This window comes from Rhinatrema bivittatum, chromosome 4 (assembly GCF_901001135.1).
Source record: "Rhinatrema bivittatum chromosome 4, aRhiBiv1.1, whole genome shotgun sequence".
Lineage (NCBI taxonomy): Eukaryota > Metazoa > Chordata > Amphibia > Gymnophiona > Rhinatrematidae > Rhinatrema > Rhinatrema bivittatum.
Window position 1 is genome coordinate 326,894,797 of NC_042618.1, and position 21,623 is coordinate 326,916,419.

General features: G+C 45.5%; 1 protein-coding gene across 1 annotated transcript in view; it reads left to right on the plus strand.

Annotated features, from left to right (window-relative positions):
* The window catches only part of PIK3R6 (phosphoinositide-3-kinase regulatory subunit 6), a 276,075-nt gene that overhangs the window by 113,887 nt on the left and 140,565 nt on the right, over positions 1 to 21,623 (plus strand). Inside the window, 1 exon segment of the mRNA XM_029600333.1 lies at positions 13,402 to 13,470. Within this exon segment, the coding sequence (XP_029456193.1) occupies positions 13,402 to 13,470 (69 nt within the window).

Consider the following 21,623-nt stretch of genomic DNA (forward strand, 5'->3'; position numbering starts at 1 on the left):
TGGCGACCCCTTAGACCCGGCGCCCGGGGCGGCCACCCACCCCGCCCACTCCTCGCTACGCCACTGTGAATAATAAGTTTTAATAAATTCAATTCTGCGCTCAAGAGAAAAAAGATTTTTTTCCCCCAATAACCCCTTTCTAAATCTTTATCCAGACTCAGGTTGAGAATCCCACATCTAGCACTATTTGTGAAGGATCAGCATGGAGGGATCAGTTTTCAAAAAAAGGAGCACTTAACTTAGCTGGCAATCATCGTAAATCGAGCCAGTTAGATCTAGGATGATCAAATCTTGGCATCTAAACTTAGCTGGCTACTGTTGAAAATCTGTATTAGCTGGCTAAGTCCTGTCATTGATTTATCCCCTCTAAGCCAGCATCTTCCCTGGTATTGTGGGCTGATCTCTCTCCTACCTGAATTGCAAGCCTAATGTTACCTAATCACCCCTCACCCCCACTGACCCTAACCAGAGTTTAAAAACTTTAGTGACTTTTTCCCTGTCCAAGCTTAAAAAGTGATTCCTTCGGTCTCAGCCCTCCTGACCAATGTTCCCTGGCATTATGAGCCAGTATAATGCAAATAATATCAGGATTTCTTGTGTATGTGCTAGTTTTGCTATGTGCACAGGTTTCACAACTTGTGTGTGGGTACACACAGCTTAGAGGGAACAGTGTTCCTGACCCCTCCGTACACCTCTCAGAAGACCCTCCAAACCTCCCCAGCTGTGTGAGAAGGAGAATACAATCTTACCTACTTCTGCTTGGCATCCAGCATGGTTTTGACAGTGATGCACACAACATCATTGATTCTAAAGTAACCACCTCCCATGCTTATTAGCACATTTCAACTCATGGAAAAAAATACTAATAAGCTGATTTAATTTTTTTTATCCATCACCACAATAACTTCCATGAAAATTCACTGATTGAGTTCATACTTGAGCAGAAAGTGGAACATGGGCCTAGCATCTACCCTATTAAAATTGACCTCAGTCTGGTAAGGATTAGATCATTTTTTAACAAGCACTAGAAAATTCATGCATAAGTTTTCACTTCCTTCCATGTTTGGTCTAAGAGAGAAAGCTCATTCACTCTGTGATAACTGGAAGTATAAGTTGGAGACTAGGAGGCCTGTCTCTACTGCTGCCGTTCTTGCGTGCCTTGCCTAGCTGCTCTCCCAGAATCTTCCCTTCATCTACTCCCAACTACTACAGAACTCTCAGCACAGCTTCTATCGCTGGTCTGCAGATTTCTAGTCTTACCGACGTGTTCATGATCTTTCCACTCTCGTTCGTGGAAGAGTAACCTAAAGGTGAGAGAAGTGTGCCGAGAATCAGGGAAGACAGGGTGTGAATCCTGTTTCTCCCGCTGCTGCTCCTTACGACCTTGGGCAAGTTATTTCATCCTCCATTGCCTCAGGTATTATAAGTCTCCGGGGACAGGGACCTAACACTGTACTTGAATCTGTATGTAGCCTTGAGCTTGATTTTGGAAAGGTGAGTCGTTAGATTAAAATGCAGATCTATTCAGTTTTGTTCTGTTTAGCGTCCTGTTTACTCCCAGTCATGCAACTGTGCAGCATCCCTTGCACCAAGCAAAGCTACCTCTTGTTTTGGTGCCTTCTCTCTTCCAGCACTTTTTGACTGGCATGAACTCCGTTCCCATGTCCAAGACAATCTGTTGGTAATTCTCTTCTGGCCCAGGCTAAAAAAATAAATCTATTACAGCTTGCCAATGCTCACCTTTAAGTATTCAACTTTGTTCTGTGTTGTTTCCATGTTTTCTCATTTAACTTTGTATCATTTTATTGTTTGCATTGACTCAATGTAAGGTGACTTGAAGTTGATGAAAATAACAAAACAAAACAAAAACAAAAAAAAAAGATGAAAAAAATCAAAATCTGGCAAAGTATCTCACAAAATCAAACACAACATTTTCCATCCCTAACACAAGAGATTCTAGACAAAATAATTATGTATAGTTAGAGAAATCAGAAGCTCAATAGATGCGAGAATGGAAAAGGCAAACTGAAAAGGCAGAATGCCAGATACTGAACTGGGAGCACAAGGCTGCTCTAGAATGCTTTTGAAGTTTCCCTGGATAGATGGCAGAGTAAATTAAATAATGATGTTATGTATTTTGTCTTATCGTACTTTCCATGGAGAGGAAATCACTTTACGGTATTGGGGCAGTAATTTGATCAGATTTGGAGTTCCCAAAAACATATAATCCAAGGACAGGGAATCAAAAGCCTTTTCAGCATCTAAACTGAGAATTAGGGCCTCCTCCTGCGAGTGGTAACTTAAGGGCTGCAATGAGGCGTCTCACATTTTGTACTCCCTGTCGATGTTGGACAAAGCCGGTCTGGTCTGAGTGTACCAAAGTAGGCAGGATATTGTTGAGCCGGGCTGCCAGGACTGCCACAAGGATTTTTATGTCAACATTAATGAAGGAGATGGGCCTGTAAGATCCCACATCTTGTGGATCCCTCCCCTTCTTTGGCAACAGAATGATAGTCGAACAATTTTCTTCCGGCGGGAGGTGTTTATTTTGGCTTAAAGAATTATAATAAGATACGAGAGTCGGCAATAAGGGAAATTTTAGGGCTTTATAAAACTCATTGCTAAGCCCATCAGGACCAGTCGCCTTACCCTTTTTCAATTTCTGTATGATGGCAAAAATTTCAGAGTCCACGATGCGGGCGTTTAGTACCTGGAGCTTGTCGCCAAGCGGTTGAGGCCAATTAAAGTTTTGAAAAAACTCCTCCGACACTGGCCGAAGGTGAGATTTGGAATCGTATAATTTCTTATAATAAGCTACAAAACTGGCTTTGGTATCTTTCTGATGAGTATGATAGACGCCATCGCTACCCTTAACCCCGGTGATAAAGGATTTTGGTCTTCTAGGTCTAACTAAATTTGCAAGGAGTTTACCTGGTACATTCCCTTGTTTGAACAGGTTGTATTTAAAATATCTTAATGATTTCGATGCTCTTTGATGCAAAGCAGTATTTAGGGCTTGACATATACGGTCTGCCTTCTGCTTGTTTGCCGCGGTGGAGTCCCTTACAAATTTAACCTGTGCTTTTTTTTAACTCTGCGGTTAGACGCAGAATTTCTGCAGTCCGCTGTTTATTTCGTGTGGCAACGTAAGCTGTAATTTTATCCCTCATTATTGCTTTTCCAGCTAGCCAGAGCGTATGTGGGGCAAGGTTGGGTGTATTATTAAATTTGATATATTCTTCCCACCCCTCTTTTAATGTACTCCTGAAAGCATATATCAGAATCCAGATCTGGAGGCATTCACCAGGAAAAAGCCGAAGGAGGGAACTTACCGATTTGCAAAGTGACAGATACAGGAGCGTGATCCGAAATTGAAATAGGCCCTATAGTGGCTTCAGTGACTCGGGGGAAAAAGGTTTCCGGTACCAAAATATAATCCAGCCGAGAGTGAGAACTATGAGGGTGAGAAAAAAAGGTGAAATCTCGGTCCCCGGGGTGTAATATTCCCCAAATATCTATTAAATTTAACTCGTGTCAAAGGAAGTTGACGCCTAAGTGCAGGTCATTACTGCTCACGGGCCTCGGGGGCTTACAGTCAGTTTGCTTGTCCATAACAGTATTAAAGTCACCTCCCATGATGAGGTCACAATCTGGCAATTTAGCTAAAATACCCACCAGGTTGACAAAATTGTTGCGCGCCCCGGGCCTGCTCACCTCGCTAGATCCTCTGCAAATCGGGTCGGCCTCTCCAGTGGCAGCCGTGAGCTCCTCCAGGCCTCAGCGTCCCACGGGCCTTCCACTGCGCACCAGGCCTCACACCGGAGTTTGGCATCCCCAGTGGCGTTGGCCACGCCCTTACACGCGCCTGGACCGCCCGGCCTCTTGTAGGGCCAGGGGCGTATCCTAGCTCCACGGCGCGCCCTGATTGAACGTATGATATAAGGAAGTCCCTGCCTGCACTTCCTTGCCTTGGCAATCGGTTCAGCACTGTAAGTGTACTAGTTTGCCTCTGCGTTCACAGTCTTGTTCCAGCCTTGTTCCAGCGTCCTTCTGTTCCAGTGTTCTTCTGTTCCAGCACCTGTCTGTCCTGTCTCCCCAGGTAGTACCCTCGGACTGTCTCTCTGGTACTGACCTCGGCCTGCTCCTTGACCATTCTGTTCGCTGCCTGGATCCTGACCTCTGCCTGCCTTGCGACCTCGTCTGACCTCTGAAACCTGACCCCTGCTTTGTTGACTACTCCTCAGACTGATCCTCAGATTCTGACCCCGGCTGCCATTGACCACATCTCCTGATTCTGGCTCTGTCCCTTACCTTGTCATCGCTTACGCTGTTCTGGCCTTCCTTGCTCCTCCAGACCTACAGCCTAGTGTCCGACTGCGCTCCCTTGCTGTTCGTGGGCACGCCTCTCTACTACCTCTCTGGGAGACCCTGTGAGGCCCACCTAAGTCCATGCGGTCTGGGTCTCTACGGCTCTACCCGGGGGGACCGTGGGCTTTCAGTGGTGAAGCTCACCCTAGCCTCTGTCTACTCCTGTGCTCCACCCCCTGGAGGCAGGTGCTTCCTGGTCCCTACCAGGGAGCCGTTCTCCACTGCTCCAGGACAAGGGTCCACCTCCAAGCGCAACAAAAATAGTCATGAGAATAGACATTTGGAGCATATGCATTGCAGAAAGCTATTCGCTGTTGGTAGAGTGTCCCCACCACCACAACATAGCGACCTTCCACGTCCTGCAGAACTCTATCCAGCTGAAATGGTACCTGTTTGTGTATAAGTATTGCTACACCTCTCTGCCGCAAAGAATAAGACGATGAGTAACAGCTCCCCACCCACTCCTGCTTCAGTTTGGTATGTTCCACCTCTATCAAGTGAGTCTCCTGTAAAAAGACCACCTGTGCTTTTAAAGGCTGGAATAAAGAGAGCAGTTTTTTGCGTTTAATTGGAGAATGGATACCATCCACGTTCAGGGATGTTTCCTTAACCGATACCATGACAGCTGGCTAAAGGAACAAAAAGCACAGATTGTATCAAAGAAGAAGCACTGATAGTGGTCAGACCAAACGCCCCCCAGCCTGAGCGTTCTGTCCCCTACCCCAGAACACATTTCATAATCATTACATGCATGTTTGGAAAACATAAGGGCTCCTGGGCATTTTCCTGAGCCCCCCCCCCCCCCCCCCCCAGCCTGCTTCTCACATACAAACACAATCTGCATCCACACCCATACATACCCCACGCATACTGAATACATCCAAACCCAGAACTCCTTGCTCCTTAAGAGGCACGAAGTACCCATCTTCCCCACAGGTCCATGGGCTTCCCTCTGCCCCCTATCCACCTCCCCTCCGTAGAGCATATATCTGCTGTTGCTGACAGTAAACTAAACAGAACTTGGTAAACTTAAGGAGCAGCTGAACCATCCCTCAGTCAACAAGAATAACTAAGGTAATAAAAGCAATGAAGAGATGAGGGTTCACCCCTCTGTAGGGGACCGAGATCAGCCATTTAGTAGTGTTGTTGGAATGAAAACTGAAGCTCTGGCAAATTCAAATCCGGCATGCCGTTGCCCTTCAAGTAACGTTTCCTGGCTCCAGCGAGGATATGAAGGAATTGGCTTCCTCCTTTTTGCAGAAGAAGAGGACAGTACCGTTATGTTGAACTCTCAGCTTAGCAGGAAAGAGTAGCGCAAATGGTATCCCCCTTTTGTGTAACTCCGTACATTCAGGAGACAGGGCTTTACGTTGTGTTGAAACTGCTGTGGAGAAATCGTGGAACAGCATGATCTTGTGTCCCTGGTACTCTACACCAGAGTGCTGCTGAAAGGCTCGCATAAGCTGAATTTTTTGTGACCAGTTTAAAATTCTGGCCATCACGGGCCGTGGTTTACTAGCAGCTTCCCTGGGTGGCCCCATTCTGTGCACCCTTTCGCAGCGCAAGCAACCAGAGGTTAAATTCAGACCCAAATGACTGGACAGCCAGGTTTCAATAAGACCATACAGTTCTTGTTCTAGGACAGATTCAGGGAGGCCTATTATTTTAATAGTGTTGCGCCGGTTTCTATTCTCTTGATCATCTATCCGGTCCAGCAGAGAGGAATTTTGTGCTGATAACGCTTGTACTTGCCTTTCCACCACGTGCAGCCGGTCTTCCTGGTTGGACAATCTGTGCTCTATCCAGCCTTTTAGCCTGCCCCTTGACAGCGTTTCTGATATCCTCCATAGAAGATTGACGTTTTAGGAGCCTGGCATCCAGAGCTTCAGCGACCCGGGCAGATATTTTTAGCAGGGCCTCCTCTGAGTCCTCTGCTACTGGAGTTAGGCTGGCTCCCGCGGTTGCGGCCGCCATCTTGGCCACACTATGTTTATTAGGCTGGGATAGTCACGCTGATCTTTGGCGCATAACGGGCCTCTGAGTCCTCAATTTCACCACAAACTGTGGCGAATCTGTAGCCCCAAACGTCCTCTATCACCCCTGAGCAGAAAAAAAACGGGGGGAAAAAAGGGTAGTGAGGATGACTGCCGATTAGCAGGGAGAAGGCCCGAAGCTGACTCACTTTTGCTGCTGGGTAGGTCGCGCCGATCTTGTGAGCATTACAGGCCCTGGAACGCTCGGCGCCGCAAATTATGGCGATCTGATAGCCCTCAAATCTCCACATCCCCTTGTCATTTGGAGAGGCGACTGAAAAAAATTGGAGGGGGATGGCAGCCGATTAGGGGGAAGAGGGCCTGGAGCTGGCTCGTTACCCTGCCAACCGAGGTGACGTCATCCCGGAAGTCCCATCCCCCCCCCCCCCCCCCAAATTATTATCTTAACTTTTGCGCCTGCCTCTGGTGCTTGCCGGCACGCGATCCTCCGACACAGTGGCAATGGCCGCTCTGTCAGAGGCCTCTGGCCCCGCCCCTCCCTGCCCCCAGACCGCTCCTTTAGTAAAGCCCCGGGACTTACACACGTCTGGGGCTTTATGCGCGTCGCCAGGCCTTTTTAAAATAGGCCCGGTGCGCGTAAGGCCGGTTACGCACATAAATCCTCCGGATTTACGCTCATAACCCTTTTAAAATCCGGCCCATATACCTTACCGAACTTGTTCGTACACATTTACATCTGCTAATTGACGCAAGCGAAACCAGACTTGTCTATTATCTGCAGTTTTGGTTAGGAGGCTTAGGTGAAGCAGTGTGGATTTAAGGTGAAATGCTAGAGAGTCTATGTGAACTGGAGAAGAAATGGGATAACTGGTGGAGGAATCGGCGAACTGGTGATTCCACATATTCGCGAATACTTTAAAATATACCTGCCTCCACATTTAATTTTGGATGTTTATTCACGCAGTATCATGATTATTTTGTGGATAAAATGGATGCACATATGTTTGTTTATACAATGGATAGAAAAAGTATGTGTTTTCTTGCATTGAAAATATTTGCACATACTGAAACATTTGCACATACTTTTAGAGCAGAAATATGCGGTATTTTATCAACTGTGTCGCTCCCGTCACACAGTTTATAACATACCAGCATTAATCTTCGCACATCCACTTACAGATACAAATTCTTTACTGCAGATAAAATCCTTGTGCACAAACTTTGGGCTAGATTTTCCTATGTCGCAAGGCTCCCTGAATCGCGTGCTAATGGCGGGCGGGGGCGAAGCGGGGGGAAGGCCTGCGATCGCTGCTGGATTTCGCACCCAATAGTGCCATCATAAAAGATGGCGCTATTGGATACGAAATAGGCAGCGAAAAGGGCTCTTACCTTTTCGCTGTCCGCGATGTCCTCGCGACGTCCGCCCCGGTGCCGCCCCGACTCCTCCTGTTCCGGTCTTGACGCCGCCCCCATTTAGTGATCGCACGCGAAAAGTCCCTTTTCGCGTGCGATCGCTTTGGAAAATAACCCCCTATATCTGGGAATATTCCCTTTGAAAATTGACTAACAAAAAGTTTGTGTTCAAATCTGCACCTGCTTTTTTGTGAGGTTTCTTTTTTCTGGGTAAATTTGTGTGCATATGTTTGGAAGTACAAGCATTCATGCCTAAGTGCGAACTCCTCCTCAGCCTGCCCACCCACCCCCGGGAGCACCTAGCCTCCCTGCAGGAAAAGTTACCCGGACACGAAGCAACATTACCTGCAGATAGGGTAAGGCATTTCCATGCTTTTCAAAATTGCCCTTATTATGAATATGAGTGGTTGTTCCTAAGAGAATCAAACCATGCAGCTTTGCTTTGTGGTTTCCTTCTGACCAGGTAAAAGGGTAGAACCACGGATATGCAGCACATAGGAATACCAAAATGAAACCCATCCAGATCAACAAAAGTTGTGTGTTCTTCTAAGTGTTGCAAGGTTATCAATTTCTCATCTGTTAGAAATCGGAGTGCAAAGGTTTATAGTCAGTTTGCTGGTGATCAGGGAACTTCATCTGGATATTCAACAGCACTGAGCCAGATAGCTTCAGGGCATCGTTTTCTCAGATCACGCTTGCCTGGCTAGGTTTATCCAGCTGGTGCCCAGTATCGGCACAAAGCCAGAAAAACTTCAGCCATGCTTCCGAAATACCCTCCTGCCCTACCTCTTTTTAACCAGCTAAATTTTAGCCAGGTAATGACTTGCCTGGGTAACTATTTACAGTGAAAGGGGCGGGAGATTCAGATCTCGGGCTTTTTCTGAGTAAATCTAAAATTTCCCTGATAAACCCTTTTGAATATTGACCTCACTGTTTCTTAGGGAATACGATAGAATCTCAATTCTAAATTAATAAATTCCAAATTATACTAATTTCTGGAAGGAATTTAATAAAATCTGGTGTTATGAAAGTCAAAGGTATGCCAAGTTCATTAATTTGGTACAGTTCACATATTTGTAAAAATCACAGGAATAAAATGACATTAACTCCGGCAAGGAAAGACCATTTGATTGTAAACAGGGTGGGAAGGTACGTCCACCCTTTTATTTTTGGAGGTTTGAGCACATTTTCTGGAAGAGGTAAACTGGCAAATTGATACTTAATGAAACCCTGATCCCTATCAGAGTGTACAATAACCAGGGCATTTTGAATGGTTTATATATAAAGAATTACTTTTTAAATTCACTCTGGCACATTTCCAGCATGGCAGAACCTTGCTAGATCATTTATAGTCTCCCTTCTGGCAGGTCTTGTTAGTTTCAGTATGACTATTAGCCTTACTGTCAGTAGAATTTGGAAGATAAGTCTAGAGCAGTGGTTCTCAACCTTTCTAATGCCGTGACCCCGCAATACAGTTCCTCATGTTGCGGTGACCCCTCGCCCCGCCCTCGCCCCGTGAGGGTGGGGTGAGGGCGGGGCTTTGGTCATAAGGGGGCGGGGTTATGGATGGGGTTGGATTTTAGTGCACACTTATCATTTAATTATGACATTTATAATGTGAATGTAACTCAACTCACCATAGGTTCTCACATGCATGGCACACTGACCCATGATCGTCACGGGGCTAGATGTAAAAGTACAGTTGTATCCACAGGAACCCCCCTGACCCACAATAATGGATGTAAAGCAGAATTATGACATTCCCCATACAACTCACCCTACAAAAAAGATATTCTGGTTCTAGTGACATCTCAGTAACAGCAACTCAAACTCCTTCTATTTCCAGGCTCAATAGCCCTACTTATGAAAAGACAGCAGTTTACCACCAATGCATGTCCTCTGAGAAAACACAACAAATAAGACCGATACAAACGCTTACATGCTAGCAAAATATCTCATCTCGGTAACAGACACAGAACCGACCTAACATACTCCCAGGATCTGTAGTAATGCACATAAACTAATCCGCACACAGTTACACCTGTATTATGGAATACACTCAAACAGGAGCAACCCTATCTATGAAAAGGCAACACTACAATATTAAATCAGGTCCTAAAAACCAATACACCTCTTATTAGGAAAACAGAACTAGCAAGCAGCTATAGATCCCCACACAGAAATAATTGTAAAACTATACTAATAAGCAGAATAAATGTTTCAAAACAGCTATGAACATCCAACAATTAAAAACGCATAAAAACTATTAAACATTCTCCAACACCAATAAAATATTTCAAAAAGCAGACATCACACAATTAAAATGGCAGTCAAGAAAAATAAACTTAAAAAGCCACCTTTACTTACCCCCTCCAGCAGCTCTCCTACTCCCCTTCCCTGCAGGCCGTGGCACTCACCAGAAGCAGCAGTAGAAGCTAAGCTCTATACTTATGGTCCTCTTCCTTAGTGCCCATGTCTCTCACACACACACACACCATACCAGTCATGCCCCCATGACCAGTTTCTGTCTCTCACACACCAATCATCTCCCAAACAGTCTTTGGCACACACACACCAGTCACCTTCCTGAACAGTTTCTCTCATGCCATACACACACACACACACACACACACACACACACACACAGGCTCCCCACTCCCGTGTTCTACTTACATATACGGGCTTCTCACTCTCATAATCACTTTCTCACACACACCAGTCACCTTCCTGAACAGTTTCTCTCATGCCATACACACACACACACACACAGGCTTCCCACTCCCGTGTTCTACTTACATATATGGGCTTCTCACTCTCATAATCACTTTCTCTGTCTCTCTCTCTCACACACACACACACACACACACCCACACACACTCACTCACTCACCAGTCTCTCACTCCCATGCTTGTTCTCTCCACATGCACAGGCTTCTCATTCCCATAATCACTTTCTCTCTGTTACACACACACCAGTCTCTCTCATTTCCATGCTCATTCTCCACGTGCACAGGCTTCTCATTCCCTGAATCACATTCTCTCATATTCACACACACACACCAGTCTTTTTCTCTCACACACACCATCACCTTACCAAGCAGTCTCTCTCTCTCATGCATGCACACTCACCCTGGTTTCTCACTCCCATGCTTTCTTTCACCCCCACAACACCAGGCTTCTTACGCCCATGCTTTCTCACATACCCAGACTTCTCACTTCCATGCTTTTTCTCTCTCTCACACACACACATCAGTCACCTCCCTGACTAATGTCTCACACTCTCACATACACATCAGTCATCTCCCTGAGCAATCACTTTCATTGTCTCTCACATACACACACACACATCAGCTCTCTGACCAGTCAATCACACACAGGCTGGCTGCCTGCTTCTCTCTCTTTCTCTCACTCACTTCCTCTTCTCCCCCGAGCACAAATGGGAGCTGCAGCAGCCTCCGCTGGCCAAGAAAGAAGAATCCCATCGGCCGCGGGAGGCTCATGCTGCTGTCTCCTTTCTCCATTACCGGCTGCTTCTATTGCTCGGGGACCGATGCTGCAGCCGCTGCTGCTACTTTTTCGCGCGGCGCAGCGCGGCTCTCTCTCCTTCCCGCGCACCACGATTCACTTCCTGTTCCGGGTCACGGGAGGGGGGGGCAGGCGCAGGAAGAAGAAAAGGCCCAGCCGCGGGTGCAGAGCTTCTTCTAGCGCCGCTGCCGTTCCCGCTGGGCTTGAACGTGCTGACAGCCCGGCGGCAACGGCAGCGGGAGAGACCGGGAGCGCGCGACCCCTGTGTTTTGGGCGTTCGACCCCCGCCGGGGTCGCAACCCATAGGTTGAGAACCGCTGGTCTAGAGCATGTAATATTTGTTTATTGTTTTCAGGCAGAGAAAATATTAATTTGGAAAAAACAAAAATCATACATATTATTTTCAAACAGTCCGCAAAATATGAGAGTAACTTTCAAAACTGCTTGCGTGCGCCTGTTTACACATGTATATGGGCACCTGGTAATCTACTAATATATTTTATAACCTGCCAGAAACAATATGCACAGTTTATAAAATACGAGTACAGATGCCCACACAAATGCTTGTGTATGTAAAAACCATAAACTGCGCAAGTTTGGACTTATCCAGATAAATGCCGATTTATCCGGCTGAGTAACTGCACGGAGCCAGTTAAGTCTGAAAAGCACTGCTTAGACAGACAAGTAGCACTTTTTAGACGTATCCAGCTTTGTAGGCCTGCTGCTACTTAGCCGGTTAAATCAGAATATAGCCAGATAAGTGCTGCTACTTATCCGGATAAGTTCAAATTTGTCTGTCAATGCAGCGAGAAAGGCGCTACTTATCCAAATCAGTTGGAAATTAGCCAAATAAGTGTGAGCAAATGATATACCTGCATATTTTAACTTCCAGTTTTAAAAGGCTACTCGTGCAGATTTTACTCATATTAATTTGACACGTTTACTCTGTAAATCTGCTTTTAAACATGCAAGTCGGGGATTTTGTAACATGTGCGCAGCAATGACATAACCAGTTTTACCAATTAGTCTACCAGTCTGCCCAGTCCATTTGCACTTATTGAAGACCCTCCAGGCTCTACAGTCTGAAGTCCTCCCATTGCACCAAATCTTCTACCCATCTTTCCACTTTTATGATGTTTATGATCACTTACACCAGATATTGAGCAGCACTGTAAATATACACAAGTAAAAGACTTACGCGTGACACTTTGGCTGGTTTTTGAAAAAGCAACTTATTTGCATAAATATTGGCCCCGTCCCCGAACACCCCTAGCACGTCCCTTTTTTTACACGCATTATGTTGCTCACACATGTACATATACACAAGTATTTTGCTGCTTTTAAAAATAATAGTTGTGCACAAGTGGCCCATATACTTTAGGCAAGCAACTCTTTTAAAATTTACCTGTTTGTGCACATTTCACCGAGAATTTCAAGGGGGAAGCCATGAATGATTTTTCCCTCTGAAAATTCTAGTATAGCGCATGCTTTAATAACAGCCCACGTATTTTGCATAGGCTCTTTTATGCAGGCTGCCAAGAGAGGGGGAAAATAGCACATGCATGTTTGGAAATATCATCATGTGCACTGCTTTCCTCCCCTGACCTAAATGTATCCAAAGGAATGCTTCTTTTAATTTGTGTGAAAGTGTATGCATTGTGAACTCGTCCTCCTCCCCCCACACCCCCCACACACACACGTAGAGCTACATTTTAGCCAGTTTACTTGTTGGATAAATAGCTTTGAAAATTGCCCTCATTTTGTTTTCTTTATAGACCCTTTGGGGCAGATGTGTCAAAGATTTGCTGCAGTTCAAATAGTGCTCCAAATTTATTGCTGACAGTATTCCAGGATGTTTACTCTGGCAAAACTGGAACAAACTTTTACTACATCCGTCACTTAGTCTGCTGGGCTTGGAAAGACTACATGTGCATTTTCTTTTCAGTGGAGGTTTTTCACCAGCACTTTGCCTATCAGATACCATAGAAATACAGAAAGTGCTTAAAAAAATTCATTCATGTATGATGCTGAGTTTGAACAGTATAGTTCTCTTGAGTAAAACAGAACTAACAAAACCACATTGTCTTATCTTTTCTCTGCAGGCTGAGAGGGGAGATAACAAGCATTACATTATTCCCCTTCTTCATACTTTAATGTATACCCTTATCAAGGTAAGTAGTGACTAAAAAAAAAGTCATAACTTGGTGATGTGCCTCTACCTACATGCATTGTTAGAATATTTACTCAATGGAGGTGGACTGATTCACCGCAGAAGAAAAGTGTGCTTCTTTTCTTAAAACCAATATGTCAGATTATGAATCAAAGAATAATGACCCGCAGTTTCACTTCTTTGCAGAGCAGAGCTACAATCCTGGAAACCACAGTTCATTTCCCTTATTCAGCATCCGGTAAACGTGAGCAAGTCACTTAATCCCTCTGCTCACATTTAGATTTTAAGGTTGTTCATACTGGATAGTGCAACTCTGTTAATTATCTTGTGCAGTGCGATGTTTATCAATGATGATAAATGTTATAATCCATTCTGCTACTGTATGTAACAACTCATGTCCAACTCCTCAGAAGACAGATACATAGACTGCATGCTTATGCAAACATACACAGATATGTAACATTGAAATGAGTGGTGTTTGTAATATAATTTATATATAGCATATTAGAGGGAGATTATAATATCAAGCTCAATATCATTGCTGTCTGCTCGGCTACAAAATACTGGACTGCTAGATTCTATCTCAAGTCTCATCTGCAAGAACTCTCTTCACCCCAAACTGAGACTTAGAAAAATTAGTGGCAAAAGGATATTTATTGACTTAAGCAAATAAAATCAATCACATCCTATGAGTGATAAATGTATACATTACTTTGTTGTAACATTTGGCCATTCATGGGATGGCCATGCGAGCAGCCTCATTTACTTTGACCCTGGCATGCTGCTCAGTCTCCTCTGGCATTATGAATGCCCCTATTCTGGTTCCCTCGATGTTGGTTTCCCTAGGCGTGCATGCACGAAGGCTCTGCAGTAGGAAACCTCAAGTCAGCGCTCCCTAATGATGTCAGCATGACTGGGAATTTAAAACCCAGCTGCGCTCAAGCCCAGTGCCTCAGCAACAGGTTACCTGCAGCCTTGCAGTACGTGTTGCTGTTCAGGATCCCATCATAATCCAGTTCTCGTTTCAGTCTTGTTCCTGGTTCCAGCCAGCCTTGCCTCATCCAGCCTGCCCTGCCCCAGCTTCATCCTTGCCTTACTCCTACCTCCTGCCTTGCCTCCTTTCAGCTCCATGTCTCACCACGACTATGCACATGGCTCTCTCTCTTCCTTGTCACCTGCCACTGACCAGTGCTACAGATCTGGACATCTCTCTCTTGCCTACTGCCTGCCATTGAATACTGCTATGGACCCTGACTATGCCTTGATCTCTGTATGCCCAGACCCTCAGCCTGAACCTGGTAACTGATTGCTGCCTGCCCTGACCCTTGCCTGACTATGGACTCTCTCATTCTGACTCCTCCTTGGGACAATCGCTTAAATCCTGCCGGCCCCTGGAACCCAAGGTCTCAACCTGTGGGGAACATGTCTGGTATAGGTGAAGATTCAACTCAGTCTCTGCCAAGCATGTCCCCCAGTTGTTGGTGTGGGTCTAGTGTATTTGCATGTTAGCTGCATCAACCATGCCACAGCACAAGAGCTCACAACCATGACAGTTTAATTGAGGCCATGAACCCAGCAGACCCACCCTCAGTCCAGGCCATTCCCGGACTGACCCAGCACATGCATCAGCAGCAGAAGCTGCTTAATCAAGTAACTGGCTTACTGGAGGGTCTTGCGGTACATATGGATGCTATGCAGGCCGAACTATCAGCACTACCACAGCCCCGGTGGTTCCACCTCCAGCCATGTCTGCCCATGTTTCAGGGCCCATGCCCCACCTTCCGTCTCCTCCCAGGTATCTCAGAGACTCTAAGGAGTGCAGGGGTTTTATTAATAAATGCAGAATGCATTTTGAACTCCAGGTGGCCCTCTTTCCATCAGACCGCACTAAGGTCACCAACATACTCTCCTTGATAGGTTGCCCTGCTCTCGCCTGGGCCTCTCCTTTGTGGGAACAAGATTACCCAATTCTCTAGAACCTGGACAATTTCTTACAACAGTTTCATCTCGTGCTCGATGATCCTGGCTGTGCCACTTCCAAAGCCATGGACTTACTGCAAATCCGCCAAGGTACTCACACTGAGGGTGAGTATGCTATTCAGTTCTGCACTTTGGCCTCAGAATTCCTCTGTGGTGAGGATATCCTGATAACCATTTTTTGGCAGGGGTTATCAGGGCAAATAGAAGATGAATTGGCAGGTTGAGATATTCCACCCACACTGGAAGGCTTGAATGCCCTGGCCATTTGGGTGGACCTGAGGTTCCAAGAATGTGCACAAGAAAGCAGGACTTCCCTCCATTCCATACATCTAGCTCCCAGGTTCCAGCACCCCCTGACACTCTCATCTGTTCCTGCATTGCCAGGCCCTCCTGATGAACCCATGCAGCTGAATCATTCTAAGCTTATGGAGGAAGAGAAAAGAAGACGTCGGCAATTTAACTTCTGTCAATACTGCGCTAGCCATGGGCATTTCATCAACCACTGCCCCAAGAAGTTGAGAAACTTGCAGAGCTAGGGTTGGTCAGAGAGGTTACCCTATGCCGAACTTCTTCCTCTCCACAACTACCGGTACCTGTCTGCCTCACCATAGGGGAGACCACAGTCCACACGGAGGCATTGGACTCTGGGGCAGGTGGTAATTTTATCGAGGAGTCATTGGTCCACCAACATAACCTGTCCATGACTACTTTGGCCAATTCCCTCACCATCTCCTCTTTCTACAGTGAGCCTCATCCTGGTTGCCTGACCATGGTCACTGCCTCCATCATCATGCAGACAGGCCTTCTCTGTACTTAAAGCATGTTGCAAGCTCAGATGGTGCTCGGGAGTGGATGTGAGAGTGAGCCCTTGGGCCATGAAACAACCCCAGGGCAAGGCTCCAAGGTACATGCCTTGTAGATAAGCATATCAGGGCATGGGCTAGACAGAAGCTTGGATACTTGGAACACTCAAGCCTCTGCTGATCCTGCACAATATGAATGAGACCTAGCAACATAATGTTGGTCTCTGGGGTAGCCCTCCAGCCATTCCGAGAGCCCTTTCAGACTTGCCACTTGAACAGCTTGAGTGTCACGCAGACGGGGGTTGAGGACATGCAAAGACACAGAAGACTTGAAACTTCAAAGGCACTGAAGACTTGGAGCATAGATGAAGACTCAGGTTCAAGTTCAGGTTCAGAAGGAAATGCCCCACATAGCCCATGGGCTGGTCACAGACATGCTGAAAATGGAGCAGACTCTGGGCTTGCAATATGACAAAGACTTCGGCATGGATGGAAACTGGAACAAGGAACTCCAAAGACCAGGAACAGGATTCAGGGACTCATAACAGACATGGGACCCCAACATTCAGGATCTTGGAACCAGGGACCCCAGTGTTTGACCAGCGGAGACGGACCTGGAGACAGGTTTTGTGCCACGAGGCACCCTAAACAACCCCTGGGCAGGTCGCGGACCACAATGTTGGCACACCTGGAAGAAGACGAACAAGAAGACCTAAAAGGTGAGACGTGGAGACGAAGACTGGAACATCAGGGATTTGACTAAAGACCTGGATGACACTGAAGACAGGAACCGATGAGAGACTAGGATCATGAAACAAAGAAACATAGAGGAGCTCCCATGAAGAACATGAAGACTTTGAAGAAGCGAAGATTAAGAAGTCCGATGACTCCTGGAACAAGAGCTGGAACAGGAAGTCCAGGGCCGAAGCAACTCTTTGCAAAGGCAAGGAACTGACAGAAGAGCCCTTTTATAGGGCTGTCTAGATGATATCATCAGGAAGGGCCGTGGAGCTCTTCTTATTGCAGGCCCTTTAAATTCCTAGCAGTGGCGTGCGCTACGATGGAGAATGTTGGTGGCATTTCAGACTGCACCAGAAGCAGGAAGGCCAACCAGTCTTGTGTTGGGTGGAGAGACGGTGCTTCTCCTGCCACGGAGCAGCTGCAGAGATTAGCAGCAGGGACTCTCCTGCCACAGAAAGCAGCAGCACGGGGGCCGGATGTCAGCAGCACTTGCATTGGCAAGGTGGCATGGCCCGCAAGGGAAGTGAATGAGGCCGCTCGCGGGCCTGTTCTGCAGCGATATTCACAACAAAGCATGGACTTCTATGTTTTACCTAAGAAGTTAATCCTGTCATTCTCAATCTTCCCTGACTCAGACTTCAAAAACAGACTATAGACTGCAAGACACTGTAAATTACTTGGTGGGGTTACTCCTGCACTGAGAACTGCCTTGCTTGGGTCTTACCACCAGTTACCGTGGCACTGGCCACTGTCCCTGACCTACCAGGCTTGCTGCCGCTGCACCACTTTCAAGGACATCTTCAGCAAGCAGGAGGCTGAATCCCTACCAACTCACTGATCTTATAATTCAATTACCCACTAGACTTCTTATTTGGGAAGATGCCCCCTAGAGGCTGATTCTATCCCCTATCAGCACCAGAGACAAATGCTATGTCCAAGTACATTCAAGAGAACCTGGAGAGAGGGTGCATCTGGCCTTTTTCTTTATAGGGAAAAAGGACAGCTTACTCAGACCCTGCATAGGGGTCTCAATGCAATCACACAGAAAATTTGTTGCCCTTTGCCTCTCATCAGTAAGTTATTTGATTGCTTCTGAGGAGCACAAATCTTCACGAAACTCAATTTCAATGGGGCCTATAACTTGATACATATATGCGAGGGTGATGAATGGAAGATGGCCTTAAACACTAGGGATGGCCATTATGAATACTTGGCCATGCCATTTGGCCTTTGTAATGCCCTGCCATTTTCCAACATATGATCAATGAGATATTTCAAGACCTTTTGTACTCGCACATGGTAGTATATCTAGATGATATTCTCATCTTTTCACGATCCCTGGGCCATGCCGTGAACACTTAAAGCAAGTTCTACAGAGTCATCGGGAGCACCACTTACACGCCAAACTTGAAATGTGCATATTTGAGCAAGAACTGCCATTTTTGGGTACATCATTTCCCAGTATGGGCTCTGGATGGACCCAGAGAAGTTAAAAGCCATTCAAGATTGGCCTCAGTCTGTTGGACTCAAGGCCTTACAATGCTTCTTGAGCTTTGCAAATTACTACAGACAGTTTGTATACACATACTCCTCCTTGGCGGCTCCCCCCACCACCTTTAATAAAATGGGTGCTGAAACCAGGCACTGGCTAGAAGACGCCATCCAGGCCTTTAAATGTCTTAAACAAGAGTTCCTACAGGAGCCCTGTCTCCATCACCCGGACCTATCAAAGCCCTTCGTCTTGGAGATAGATGCCTCAGCCATTGGAATACTCACTCAACATAATGACCGAGGGACTCTCACTGTGCTTTTACTTCTCCAAAAAATTCATCCCTGCTGAAAAGAACTGTACCTTTGGAGATCATGAACGTAGCTTTTTCGTTGTCCCAACATGGCCAAGTTTTGGAATAAACCATTCATCAGGGGCAGCAACGTAAAGAAAAATTCTTTCTTCTAATAGCGATGTAAGCAGCTCCTTAAATATAACCTTACAAATGGAGAAACACCTTACAGGTTACAACGGTTGAAGAAGAATGACCCATCAGGCCTGTCTAGGATTCAAGCGTTGGGCCTGTTGCAGATATTGCAAGTTCTTTTATTTCCATTTCTATTATCTTGGAAACAGATTTGCCCTCTGGTTCTAGCCAGCGATGAGCTAAATCTTTTAGCCGTTGGGCTACTGCCCTAGGACGCTCATTAGGTTTAAGGCAAGTTTCTCTAAAGCGCCGTCTATAGGAGTCTTGCGTTATTCCTAATCTATCTAAGATGGCTGCTTTAACAGCTGCATAGTTCAATGCCTGTTCTGGGGTCAGGGCTCTATAAGCAGCTTGTGCTTCACCTGTCAAACATGGAGCTAAACGCGCAGTCCATTGTTCCCGCGGCCAGCTGGCCAAACTAGCTACCCTTTCAAAAGTTACCAAGAAGGCCTCTGGATCGTCCCCTGGTCCCATCTTTTCCAAATGCAGATTCGGACCCCAGTCAATCCGGCTTTGTCCTGCCGTATGTACACTCCTGTCTGTGGTACCTGTGGCGTCCATAGTAGCCGGTCCCTTTAGAAGGTGCAAAGCTTTCTGTTGCTCCTCCAATAACTGCAATAAGGGTCGCTGTTGCTGCTGCTGAAGGTCCATGAATTGATGAAGCATCTGCTGCATGCCTTCTTGCTGCTTTTGCATTTGGCTTGCCAGCCATGTTAGGATCTCCTCTGAAGCCATGTCTGTAAAAAACAGAAACACAAAAAGGAACCCAAGTGCGGTTGTATCACACAACAACCCTTCTCCCTCCTAATTCGGTATCTCCGGTTTTGCCATACCCACTGGAGGGGTTTGGCCTCTTACCGAATATTCCTTTTAAACAGCGCCTTTTTTTTTTTTTCTTTCTCCAATTTTCTCCACCAGCTCATCTACCCTGAGCATCGGATAGGCATCGAAGGTGCCTATCCGATGCCCAGGGTAGATGGGCATCGGATAAATGGCATCGGATAAATGGCGATCGGGCATTGGATAAATACCCTGGGCATCGGATAGGCATCGAAGGTGCCTATCCGATGCCCAGGGCGATGGGCATCGGATAAATGGCGATCGGGTAACTAGTCCCTTCTAATAGATTGCGCCACTCCTCCAATGCTAACTTCACTGCCAGAAGTTCACGATATTCAATCGTACTGTTCTTTTGAGTAATTTAAGGGACAATAAAAAAGCTAAGTAAGAAGATGCTGTATGGACTCATTTAATTGCAGCTAATGGTGACATAAGAAGTTGCATACAAGACTTTAATACTGAAAAAAATGTAAAATTAAAAAAATAATTTTGTGGCACTACAAATATATAATATAGGGTGGCTGGTGGTTTGTTTATGATTATAATTTGGTACACTATTTGGTAAACTGGATGGTACCTAAAAATAGTGAATATATGAAACTACCACTGCTTACCCATTAAATATTTAAATGGTTTAATATTTTAATGTATAAAGCAATTTTGTTTCACATAAGTATAAAAGATTATTGAGATGGGTTTCTTTTGTTCGTTTGATGTGGTTGTATGACTAACCCACATAGTGGAGTTTTTTTGTTGTTTTGGTATGTCAAGCACGCCACAGCATAAGGGCTCACAACCATGACATTTGTATGACAAATAACTGATGTGTCTAATAGCTCTAAAAGTAGTAGTGTGAATGATTCATGATTGCTAATGTAGCCGTACTGGATGACTATTGAAGTCAATATTCAAAGGGTTTATCCAGGTAACTTTTTGAGTTACTTGGACAAAACCCGAGATTTCAACATTTGCCCTGCCCCCACCCACCCCACTTTCTGGCTATATTTTATCCAGGTAATTCATTATCTGCACACAATTTAGCTAGATAAAAATAGGCAGTGATGGAAGTGTCCAGTGGGTATGGTTAAATTTTAGCCAGTGAGCTGCCCATCTAAAGCTCCTCTCACTAGACTACTGAATTTTAACCTCATAGCATCTAGATTTCCAGATTTCACTGCAGTCTGGGGATCCTGGATTCCAAGGATGTGTAATGTGTATTATATAAGATGAAAGATAGATTTGTGAAAAAGTTGGGGTATGAGAGAGGATGTGATTGAAAGAAAAAAAAGAGGCTTATAATGGGATAAGAGAGTATTGCATGAGGTACTAGTAGATTTTAGTGGGAAAAATGCCTCTGATTCTTTAAATGTTGCTTTTGCATGGGACATTTTTTATCCAGCATTTAAATAAATCAGGGAAGGTTGTTAAAAATGTAGAGATGGTATCTGATAGGGTAAATGAAGAGAGTATGTTGCAGTTAGTTTGCCTATTTTTCCCCAAGTGTAATACATTTTAAACGTGTCAAAATCACTCCAATAATAATGGTAGTTGCATCAGCACTAGCTTGATGAACTCTCTACATGGGTTGAACAATTTGAACCCTCCAAATCAATTTTATAACAGGTATATAATCTTCATGGACCCCAATACCAGGTGACGCATTTCAAATGGCGTGTGAGCAATATTTTATGATGAAAAATTTTTTTTAGGAAAAGAGAGGAACGTTTCATATATTGCTATCATAAATCCCCGAAAGGGTAATATGATTATAGTTATAATCATAAACGAGCCTCCCCCATCCGATGTTTTTCTTG